This window comes from Physella acuta, unplaced genomic scaffold, assembly GCF_028476545.2.
Source record: "Physella acuta isolate Inbredline_101_S28 unplaced genomic scaffold, ASM2847654v3 ptg001058l, whole genome shotgun sequence".
NCBI classification, from domain to species: Eukaryota; Metazoa; Mollusca; class Gastropoda; family Physidae; genus Physella; species Physella acuta.
In genome coordinates this window covers 1424165-1436968 of record NW_026732575.1, presented here as the reverse complement: position 1 = coordinate 1436968, position 12804 = coordinate 1424165, and the positions used below count along the sequence as shown (strand labels likewise).

At 31.7% G+C, this 12804-nt stretch overlaps 2 protein-coding genes across 2 annotated transcripts; both read left to right on the top strand.

The window, feature by feature from the left end:
* The first annotated feature begins 592 nt into the window (after positions 1–592).
* On the top strand, positions 593–6330 carry LOC131955226 (sushi, von Willebrand factor type A, EGF and pentraxin domain-containing protein 1-like). Its single transcript, XM_059319248.1, has 11 exons — positions 593–794; positions 1313–1474; positions 2142–2303; positions 2914–3121; positions 3324–3469; positions 3818–3970; positions 4167–4406; positions 4547–4711; positions 5064–5225; positions 5914–6071; positions 6289–6330. Exons 1-11 carry the CDS (start codon positions 647–649, stop codon positions 6328–6330), a joined length of 1746 nt encoding a protein of 581 aa, XP_059175231.1. The 5' UTR covers positions 593–646.
* LOC131955187 (thyroglobulin-like) lies at positions 6300–11694 on the top strand. Its single transcript, XM_059319206.1, has 8 exons — positions 6300–6498; positions 7177–7374; positions 7754–7831; positions 8798–8971; positions 9113–9223; positions 9377–9508; positions 9611–9707; positions 11092–11694. Exons 1-8 carry the CDS (start codon positions 6357–6359, stop codon positions 11153–11155), a joined length of 996 nt encoding a protein of 331 aa, XP_059175189.1. The 5' UTR covers positions 6300–6356; the 3' UTR covers positions 11156–11694.
* The last annotated feature ends 1110 nt before the right edge of the window (positions 11695–12804 follow it).

Genomic DNA, 12804 nt, shown 5'->3' with positions numbered 1-12804 from the left:
GATCCACTAACTTGTACCCGGATTCGAACTCGAGACTATCGCTAGGCCACACACACACACGTCCATGATAACCCTGCTTTGGGTTTGCTAACGAGAAAGTCACGAGTTCGGATCCCGGTTCGGACTTTAGCATAGCGCTGACCACACCATCCCTTCAAATGCTGGGGTCAAGAAACATGAACTCTACTTCATCTGCCCTATGGATCTTTAAGTCTGAAATGGGAGCTTGGCTGTGAGATTTTATTTTTCCGAAGTTATTAATTTTACCAGTGCTTTTAAAAACCACTTAATATACACCATCCCTTCATATGCCGAGGTCAAGAAACATATGAACTCACTAGAAAAACTTTAATTATGCAAACTTAAGTAATGAAACTCAAATACAATGACATAAATGGTGTGCTTCCACATTTACGAAACCTACGGTCCCCATATGCTTGAAGGATGCTTTTAAAGTGTGACCCCTTATAATAAATTATTTAGTTAAATATTCACAGTTAGCATTAAACATTTAGCTTTTGAGCAACGGTTACATTTTCGTAACGAAAGTACTTTTGTTGCATAGATTTCTGTAATCATCAATATCGGAGAGTATCGAGATAAGGGCAGCCCTGAGTCAACTTTCCAGTACTACGACAAGATTGTGATGGGCATCAATGACAAGATTCAAGCCAAAGCGGATGCAGGTCTCCTGAATGTACCAAGTATCGGCACTTTTGACATGTTTGACTATGGTCAAGTTGGACTTAAGTGTGATCCAGGAATGAAAATGGTGCAGAGGACAATGGCATGTGGTAAGTGGATAAACCATATGTATTTTGGTTTTTACATTCACATAGTTATTTAACTATAAATGCTAGACATAATAATGACAACCTGCATATGATTTAGTGAAAGAAACAGAAGAAATTTAATTCATTTGCTACATAGACATCAAGTCCTATGGGTTTTTTTCTAAATAAATTAAATTATCAAGTTATAAAACATCATAATAAAGAATCATAATTTAGAAGTAGGCATATATATAATGCAAATTTGGTTTATTTGACACTTGAATCTGTAGGTTCTACATAAGCAATTTTAAAAATGAGTATGTCTTATTCATTTATTTTATTTTGTAAAAGACTTACTTGATGTTTAAAAACAACTAATCCTAAAGTTTAATATATTTTCATTTGTTTTTTTCACAATAATTAGTTAGTCAAAAAAATAACAAATATTGTATTAGTATTTCATATGATTAAATATCAAATCTAATCCAATATATATTTTCTGTTGTTTTTAAAAAAAATACTCAACCAATATTTTTCAGCTGGATGTGGAGCAGGCTATATGTTCAACAATGAAACAGAGTCCTGTTTGTCTTGTCCTGTGGGGACCTATCAGGACAAAGATGTTGCTTTCTCCTGCATCCCTTGTCCTGTTGGTAAAACTACAAAAGACAAAAGTTCTAACTCTCCCAGCCAATGCTTGGGTAAATATTTTTTTTTATTTGACTTGTTTATCTACTTGATTTAAAACTTCAACTTTAATTTTAAACAAAACTTTAGATATGTCACCTTCTTGTTGTATTCACTTTAAGGTATTTGTAAATTTTGATCATAAATTTATAAATTGAGAAAACCGCTTTTGAACTCCCATTGTTTCAATGAAGAATAAATTTTTATCAGGCAAAAAGGTTACCGATTATTAAGCTGAATGATTGCCAACATTTAGGCCTATCTCAGATAAATATTTTACATGTTAAAATTTGGCAAACATATTAGAAATTTTTTATATACATTTACTAGAAACATTGGATGTAAAATATTGAAATATATTTTAAGCTTATTCAGAGTTTAAAACTAAAAGAGCATAAGCATTTTTTGGTAGTTAGTGTTAGCCGTAAAAGTGTAATATTCTAATGCTTGTTTATTTACTGAGCTCAATGTTATTGCTAATGTCTATCTGCTACTGTCTGCAGCAATGATTTGTAAATACATGCTGTTATTAAAACACATGAAAATAATGAGATAGTTTACTAATCATAAAACAACTCATCAACCTGGTTTATTTTTATTAAATTTTAAGTATAGCTGAGGTTCATAAAATGTGCTATTACTGGCACTTGCGTCAAATGTGATCTGTGTTTGTTATTCTAGACTTATGCACCCCTGGGACTGTATCACAGAACGGCACCAAACCCTGCAAACCGTGTCCTGTCGGCACCTACCAGTCTGATATTGGCATGAAACAATGCAACAAATGTCCTTATGGAACATCAACAACTTTACCTGGACAGAATGCATCTTCTGCTTGCCAATGTAAATGTTAATTTTATTTTTTGTTTGAAATATAAAACTAGTATTCATGCAACAAATGTCCTTATGGAACCTCAACAACTTTACCTGGACAGAATGCATCTTCTGCTTGCCAATGTAAATGTTAACTTTTTCTTTGAAACATACAACTAGTATTAACTTTTATGTTTTTATATTTCATTTTAAATATCATATTTATTTTAGATTTCAATTTCATGAAATGTTGCATTTTAGTGAGAAACAATAAGGATGAGGTTTCAAAATTTTGCATTTAGAAAATATTATATTGTATAGCTAATAACGTTTTCAAGTACTTTGCTCAAAACATACTCTATTTATGAAAAGTATGCTATATATATGTTATTGTTAATTCACAAATCTTTATTGCAATTTTTATGATTTGTGTATATTGTTTTAAATGTACAACCTAGCAGAAACTGCTTTTAAGCCTTGAAAAAGCATACAAGTTTTATGTAAATCCTAAGTAGGATTACACAAACAACGTATAAAGATATATTTTAAACTTATCGAACACCTTAACAAACTAGAACATAATATCTATTTGTTAACAGTTACATTTGCACATTCACATTTTCATTGTTTTCCTCCATAGTTTATGATGTGAAGATGACAGAAAACAGCACTGGGCCTGTAATCCAAATCTTTGATGCAGTGCCTAAAAGATTCACTCTCATGACTTGGATATTTGATACAACAGTTGCATCAGTTAACGTAGTGAATAACAGCACAGCCAAACTTTTGCTAGATCAGTTTGTGATCAACTTAGCTCCAGTAACAGCTGATTTTAACAGAAACCTAAGGTTATCCTTTGATATTTGCCTTCATTTTTGATTGATGAGTGCTATTTGATGTTCAAAATGAAATTTTTAATAAATATAATGGATTATTTATATTTTTTATTATAAAAAGGTCTGAATATTTGTAGCCTACATACTAGCCTATGATTTACTTCTATCTTTAGTTTGTACAAAATACATTTGTATTTCTTAATACTTATTTCAGAAAATGGAATCATTTGGCTATTGCATATTCTAATGGAAATGTGACTCTTTATCTAAATGGTCAGCAAATATACTTCTCTTCAGGACTGAATTTCACATCTCTAGATAAGAAATCTCTCTACTTCAAAAAGTCTAAAGATATATCAAGTGAGTCTTAAAAACATAATATCTTAACAGGCTACATTACATAATTAAATTTCTGATTGCAACCCAACCAACACTAAAACTTAAAAACAGAACATTCCATACTCAATCACTTGTTAAAAAAATATAGTTCCTGGAATTTCTTATACAAGATTATATTACATCTTTAAAAAAGAACACATTTATCAATTAAAAGTAACCAGTGACTAATAATCATTATTTTTTCTGATCTGTGATTTATTTGTTCCTAAACATTGCTATGTCGATTAATTTATTAGTCAGTAATTTGTTATACATCTTTTTTTACTTAAATAATTTTCTAAAATGACTTGCTATTCATTTCCTTTACAGAAGTTGTAATAAATGGTATTCAGATGACAACAACTCTCTACTCAGCATTGCAAATCAAAGAGTTCAGCCTTTCATGTACCAAACAGGTTGACAAGCAGGTCCTAGCACCAAATCCTTTCAGCCCCACATTGATTTCAACCAGCACTTGTGTTGGTAAACAAAATTAATTTTTTTTACCTTTGATTTAATATACTTTAATTTTTAAACCTTGTTTTATACTGCACTCTAGTATACAAACTATCGGTCTATTTTTATATAATAAATAACTATGTTATAAAGCTTGATAAAAATGAGCAATTTGTAAAATGTAATTGTGCTTACAAATGATACATGATTTGTATTCCACCAGATAAAGACCTCTGTTCTGGTAAACCATGTGGCCAACATGGCGTCTGTGTCATTGGCAGCCAAAACCTGACATGTCAGTGTGACAGTCCCTGGTCAGGTGACAGATGCCAGAATGTCACAGATTTCTGTGCTGACAATCTGTGTGCCAATGGGTCAACTTGTGTCAACAGACCGGAGGATAGAAACTATACGTGCAGCTGCGCACCTGGATTCTTTGGGCTGTTGTGTCATGATAAATTAGGTCGGTCAAGCTTCTAAAAACTATGTGTTATTTTGGCATGACTAACTCAGGAGATTAGCAAATTTTATCAATGTAGTATAATAATCAATCTGTATCAATATGAACATCTAAACATGAAGTTTTTATTATGGTTGAACTAGCATCTCGAGAGATAGCAAGCTGGGGTGCCTGGAGTTCCTGGTCAAAATGCTCAGTGGCATGTGGTTTTGGGGAGAGGACAAGAACTCGACAATGCAACAGTCTGGGTCAAGCTGCGTGTCAAGGTGTTGGCATAGCAACAGAGGTGTGTCAGAGTGCATGTCAAGGTTAGATTATGATGTGTAGTTATTTTTTAATAAAAAATTTTTTGAATTTTCATTTGTGTAAATCATTGTATAAATTGAATCGCTTTCCGTTTAGATATTTGTATCTAGAGATGGAAAAGTATACACATATTTAATTAATACAGCACCTCAAGCTGATTTTTTTTCAATTTTTTTTAATTAATATATTATTGGACATAGTGTTGACCACATTATCCCCTTGTCATGGAAACAGATAACTCAACTTCATCTGCCTCAAGTGTCTTGGGCAAAAACAGGAAAAGATGATGATGATATCTATATTAACCCTTGTATGATTTTGCTATTTTAATATTATTGTTTATTTAATTCTAAGATTGCCATTGGAGTGAATGGGTAACCTCTCCATGTTCTGGTACTTGTGGTGACCAACAAGCAATAAGGACCCGGACAATCTTGAATGATGCAACTGGTGGTGGTATGCCTTGCCAAGGTCTGAATCTCACAGTCATCTCCTGTAATCTAACCGACTGTCCAGGTAAGTTAACGATTTCAAATCATTTTACATGTACAAAATGAAAATTGGCATCATGCATTTTTGTTGATTTTTTTATTTAATATCCAAAATAATGTCATATTTTGAAGTCTTTTTCATTCTTAAATATTATTTGAGTTGTCTCCGTTCCACAAGAGAAATTACCATGTATCAGATGTTTGCAAGCAAGGATGATTTTGCCAAATACATTGCTAATCACAGTTAATACTGTATGCATTCTTTACAAAAAACAATTAATTTAAATGATAAAACTCAGAGAGATATAATTGTTTTAAATGATGAAATGTGCTAGACTTCCTTAAGAAGAAAGTACTTTTTCCTTAGTTTTCAATACATTTATATATCCATTAGTAAATAATACTTATCTTTATCTGATAGGCTTATCAAAGAATAAAAATTACATTTAAATTGCATTAATTAAATACAACATTAAATTTGCAATAAGAAGTTCTCTTTTTGTATCAAATTTGAATAAATTGTTTCAATAAATTAACTTTTTTCTTAATTTAAACCTTTTTATTGAGATGATGGTCTAAACCCACTGGATTTGGCAGCTGGGAGCTGTTTTAGCTCAAGAGCCATAGTGTCATCATTATATATATAATAAAGTATTATACTATTCAACATTCTGGTTAAACTGTTTATATTATTTTCTCATATTTTCTTACAGTGAATGGTAAATTTGGCGACTGGTCAGAATGGTCCCAATGCAGTGCAAGTTGTGGAGGTGGAAGTTCCATCAGGAGAAGATTATGTGATAATCCTCCTCCAAGTAAAGGAGGGGCACAGTGTGACAGTTCACTAGCTGTTGAGAAGATCACATGTAATGTGAAGCCATGTCCTGGTAAGTTTTACTCCTCTCATTATACATCACATTCCATTACACTATATATATATATATATATATATATATATATATATATATATATATATATATATATATATATATATATATATATAAACTATAAACCTTAAAAATTATTTATTAAGCCTCTTACAATATTTTCTTTGATTTAACTTTGATTGTATCCATTGTATATTTTAGAATGCAAAAAGCCGGAACTACGAGAGGGACACAAGAGTTTGAACTGCACCAATTTTACGGGTGATGAGATGCAGATCTGTAGCATCGTCTGTGAGCCTGGTTTAACTGTTGTAGAGTTTGACAACACTTTCATGTGTGGGCCAGCAACAAACTATACCTGGACTCACCAGACTGTTGATAATCCAACTGGTCTTCTCCCTGCCTGTACAGGTGGTTATGCAAAATATTTAAGGGGTCATCCATAAATGATGTCACGCTTTTTTGGACGATTTTTACCTCCCCCCCCCTCCCCTCCGTCACACGTCGTCACAAAAAGCCAGACCCCCCCCTAAAATGACGTCACACCTCAACCTACAACCCTCCTCAAAATTGCAGTTGAATTTTTAAACATCGATATTCTTCCAAAATCTTGTCTAAATTATTACAATTTATTAAAACAGTTATCTAAAACGCGAAATAACGTCTAAAATTCGTTTTCTAACATTGCTTTTTTATGATGCAAAAGTGTGACGTCCCAACATCTGAACCCCCCCCCCCCCTCCCCCTCATCACACATCATCACAAAATAACGGACCCCCCCGCCCCCCTACGAGTGTGACGTCATTTATGGATGAACCCTAATTACATAATGCTATTAGAATAATAAACACTCTAGATTATATATTCTTCTATAAAACCTTACTCTTTATCACACACTGTTTGTAACTTCTAGGTTATTTCTCTATTTAATTATTTTAAGTAACACTCTCTTTTTCAAACTATTAACCACAACTTCACACTAAAATAGTTATATGATTTTTGTACATTTAAAATATATTTGATAGAATTTTTTCTTCAAGTTAGAATTTTTTTAACTGTGTAAATTTAATGAGCTCATTTTTTTCTTAGATAAGAATGTGCCCTTACAAGTTGAGCCTGCAATCATAGCTACATTTGATATTGACTGCAACAACAAGACAAACATAGAAGAAATGCAGAATCTTATTTCAGATCAATTAAGGCGAAATGGATGTACAAAAGAGAATAATTGTTTTTTTGACATTAATTCTTTGTCAAACTGTGTTGTCAGCAAAAAGAGATCACTTGGTAGTCAAATACTTTTCTAACACATTTTTTAATATACAGTTATTCTTTCATCAAGATTTAATATAGGCCTAATATATAATTTAATAACAATTATTTAGGATTAAAGACATTTTAGTAATACACAGAAATAATGTATTTATCATTCTGCTTTGTTTAATGCTACTATTTATAAATATATTTTATTTTATTTTATAATTTTATTCAATAATATTTAAAAAATAAAAATAACCTGAAAAAAGATAATGAAGTTTTTAAAACAGAAAAAATATGATTTTTAGATTAAATTTATGTAAATTCTACCTTTTAAGATTTAAAAATTACTTTTGTATTTGGATAGAAAGTAAAAAAGAAGTTAAACTAATTTCTAATTTTCTAACAGGTACTTTGACATTAACTATAAATTTATCACTGACAACTAAAAGTGAAACAGAGACTTTGGATGATGACTCCACTCCTGGTAATTATTTTTTCTTGCTGCTTTTAAATTTGAAAATAACTAATAAATTGGAATGTTACAGTTCTCTACGCTTAAGCAAACTGTGCATAAGGTCTAATATACTATAGTGTTAAGTACATTTCCTTTAATTTTCATATTACAAAAGTGTAACAGTAAAAGTTTTTCAAAAATAATACATATTAATAAATCAATATAATTTGACCCTCTTAGTCTAGACCAGGGGTTCCCAACCTTTTTTTTTACTATAGAGCACATTCTAAAATCTCGGAAGGGTGGCAGGCACCACCTATTTTAAATCGACAAACTCCTACCATAACTTGTCATTTTCCCATAATTTATTTTCTTATAGTCACAATGTATTAATAAATAATAAACAAAAATGTTTCAAAATGTTTTCAAATTGCATACACACAGAGAAATGTATTTACAAAACGTAAAGAGTGCAGTCTGGCTAGACAAGTTGGGACAAGTATCGAACATATTTAATAAACCTAGGCTGTCAAAAAAAATTTAAAACTGTAACAAATGAATAAAAATAAATCATATTTTAAAATAATGTTTATGAATAAAATTCTGTCTCTGTTGAATAGTGAGAGGTGGGCACATACTAATCATTCAGCGGGCGCCATGGCGCCCGCGCGCACAGTGTTGGGAACCCTTGGTCTAGACAATGGGATAATTGTGCTGTAAAAATACAAGCACAATGCCTGGGCAGCAGGGAGGGATTTGATTAAGGACTTTTTTTCCCCAGTAAATTGAGCCTCATCTGCCTTAGGTTTCAATTGTTTGAGCTAGTGAAAAAATGCACTTATTTACTCCTCCTTCCCCTCCCCCCATTTTAGATTTTAATTTACTATTATTAATAAAAAGATTGCATTATTGAATTACAACAGTTTTGAAAACTGCTTCATGTAATGTTTTATGTTGTTATCAAGCAAAAAGTAATTTTAGTGTATTCCCATAAAGAGCAAGAGAAAGAAAAACTGATGAATTTTGAAAATCTCCTAAACCAACTGGTAAATCAAACAGATGATGGTTTGATCTTGTTCCTTGGGGGATCTTTTCCCAGTGGAAACATTGAGTCACTTCAAACCAGTGTTCTATGCCAGGAAGGGGCTGGGTATTATAATGGATTTTGTGGTGAGAATTCACTTTCTAAAATTTGTCTCTTCAAATGTTAGACAAAAGCAGAGCTGTATGCTATATATATATTAAAAATTTACTTAAACTATAAATAGAAATGCTGGATAGAAGTTTATTATTTTTATGTCAATTATTTAGTGGACTGTCAAGCAGGGTCATATTCTAATGGAAATGGCTCTTGTGTTTTGTGTGATAAGGGATTTTTCCAGGATCAACCAAGAATGACCTATTGCAAACAATGTCCTGTTGGTAAGGAAATTAAAATATAGAACTATTGTTACAACTAACAAAATATATATTAAATTACTTGATTAAATTGCTTGTAATTTATTATTTTTTTAAAATAAATAATTTTTATCTCATTTTTTTTCACCTAAATTTTTTTGTCTAAAAATTATGTAGGCAGCACAACATCAAACAAAGGATCTTTTTCCAGCGATCATTGCACTATGGAACCAGTAACATTTGAAGATGTCTACCCATGCTATGTACCTAACAGTGATCAAAGCAAACATAATGACATCACAATAAACGGTATGTTATGCTATTCTAAACAATGTCCTCAATGAACCAGTTTATTATTGATTATTTTCAGATCTGTTTTGATTCTTGGATTTTTCTCTGTATATTTTTCAGTTGGTGAAGATCATATTGCTTTAATTTCTGGATTGTCAGCAGCAGTTGTAGTGGTTGTTGTGATTCTAATTGCTGCCATTGTCTTACGCTTCAGAAAGTAAGTATTTAGTTAGTGTTAATGTACATATTACATAATTAAATAATACAAACATAATTACATTGTTAACATGCAGTCATATTTTATTAATAACTGTTGGTAAATAGGTAGTATATTCCGATTGTGATTTAAATGTTGTAAAAAATTGTAATGCTGTTCATGTGTAAGAACTTCAGATAAATGTTTTCACTTTCCAAGAAGTTATTCAATAGATCTGAGCAATACCATAAAGAAAAAAAAATTACAACAGATTTATCAAGTGTTGAATGATTTTAGATTATATTTTAATATTATAAAAAGCCAAAAATATCACAAAAACACTAGAAAATAGTAAAATAATAAATTTAAATGCAATGTTTAAAATCATTTCATAAGTAGGAACATTCAGCTGAAGATAATTCTAGATTGAGTGAATAAGAATAGCTGTGCTCAAATGTGATTTTAATGTTTCATAAAACAATGCAGCAAAAGTTGCAATATTAGATGTAAAGTGTTATTTCAATGTCATAAGTAGATGGACAAACATCCATTTTAAATACAGAACAATGCAAAGAAATTGAATACCAGTCCATCATTCCGCACAATACCAATTTTTCTTGACTAGCATTGGATCAGAACTGACCAGTTTCGAGGGTGACAAATCCCATGTAGTGACTGCTTGATATTATAATGGATGCTAATTTTTAGCCTGCTCCTTTGGTAGCTTGGTGTAAAAAAAAAATTTATGATCTGTTGATTGGGAGTCCAGAATTCCTAAACTGCTATCTTTGGCGGCAACTTTATAATTAATTTTGCGGAAATAACCTTTTAATGAATTTTATTATTAAATAATGCATTTCACACCTACTACAATTCATTCTCTATGTATAAGTGCTTTTGCAGTATTATTAATATAATGGGATGGTGTGGTTGAATCGTAGAGCTTACGGCTACTAACCCGAAAGTCTCAAGTACAGGTCCCAGGCTTTAGTCTGTGAGACGCCCTGAGTTCGCCCAGCTCTGATTAGTACCTGACTTACTTTAAGAAAGCAAAGGTGGCTGAGGATAATGCTTTTATGCTGAGGCCAATGAAACAGATTAACTCTACTTCATCTGTCTTGTGCATGAATGAGAAAAGATGGTGATATCAATAGAAGATAACATTTTCAATAATTTCACTAAAATGGACAAGCTATTCAACATCACATGCAATTTTGCATACTAATTATTGAAATATGATAATAGGAACTGATGTTTAGACTCAATCCATTTTCATTATGTATAAAATAATATCTCTAGGCTTATTTTTTATCTAATATGTGTAAGTTGTGCTAGGTATCCACTTTTATATTAAAAACATATTAAAGCAAATATTAAACATACATCACTCTCTTATTGCCAACAGAAGGCAGAACAAAAGTGTGGAAACTGTAACTGTATTCAACAAGGACCAACCAAAGAAGATGTAATTGATTCGCCTACCAAATAAATTGTTATCATTTCTTTAAATAGTTTAGAATTGCAGTTTTATAAATTATTAGTTCAAAATAGCCTTTTCTTAATAATCATGTGTTGTTTTTTTTAAATGTATGTCATTAATTTGTGATGGAAATAATTATTAAGCGATGTCCTAAAAAAATAAGTTTAGGTTTGCTTAGTGTACTAGATTACTTTAAATGTCTGTTATTGAAATTTATAAAGTTAAGTTTTCTATCTTCTTTTCTAAATTGCATAACAGTATAATACTGGTTTACATTCTAATCTGCATTTTTGCTGTATATATTGGCATTGCTTTTAATAGGATGAATATATTTAATGTAGAAATATATTATTATTTTACCCAAGATATTTAGCTTATAATATACATTTTATCTAGTAACCGATAGCCACAGGCTGCAGTAGCCTTAAGCTTAGAGCTGGCTAAGTTTCTTTCTATGTGGGTCTGTACATAATTATGTCATTGAAAAGGTGCACTTGGGGCAAATAGATACCTACATACATTGCTTTTTATTTGTAAAAACAAAATAGGTTGCCTAACTTTTAACTACCAGTTCTCACCTTTACTCAAGCTTATACACAACTGCAAAGATACTAAATTCACAATTAACAAATTAACGTTAAAATACAAGGAAAGTAATTATTTCTCCCCAAATTGAAAAAGGTGCGGTACCGGTACGTACCGTCACAAAAAAAAAAGCACTGCCTATATAATTATAATGTGGCTGAGGCTAATATGACAACATTCGAACAAGTGGAGGTAAAATTGATCTCAACAAGTATGCCTGTAGAGCTAAACATACTGCGACCAACAAGGTTAGACCATAGCTGTATTATAATTGCTGAGGATATTATGTACATACTATTTGATGAGTTGTTAGTTTCTCTAGTGGTTCCATTGTGACCACTGTGATGGTAATTAGTAACCTTGCGTAGATTTTTTGGTCTTAAACCTTAAAATAATGTGGGTTTTTTCTGTCTACAGTTTAAAATAATGATTGCTTTAGCTCAAACTTAAAAAGACAATTTGTGAGATACTGTGGGGGGGGGGGGGGGGGATACAGTGTGTAGACTTGTGACATTGCAGATCTATTGACTTTCTCGCTATTCCTTGAACAGTGATTATTCATGAAGAAATAAAGTGTTGTAATGAACCTGCAGTCAGAGTGTGCTTCTTTTTATGAGTTGGATATGTCAGAGGTGGTAGAGAGCTGGACTACTAACCCGTAAGTCTCGAGTTCGAATCCGGGTTCAAGTCAGTAGAACGTCCCTGAGTCCACCCAACTCTGATGGGTACCTAACTCACGTTAGGGAAAGTAAAGGCGGCTGGGCATAGTGCTGACCACACTATCTCTTCATATGCCGAGGTCACAGAAACAAGTGAACTCTACTTCACTTGCCCCATAGACCGTCAGGTTTGAAAGGGAAACTTTTTTACTTTTTACTAACATTTGAGGATACAAAGACCATGTGAGAATAACACTACCATGTGAGGATACCCCTACCCTGTGAGGAAATTACTACCATGTGAGGATACCATTACCAATGGCAGTAAATATACACATCTCAACGATACAGTTGACAATTAAATCGACAAGATGCATATGGATTTTTTTTTCTT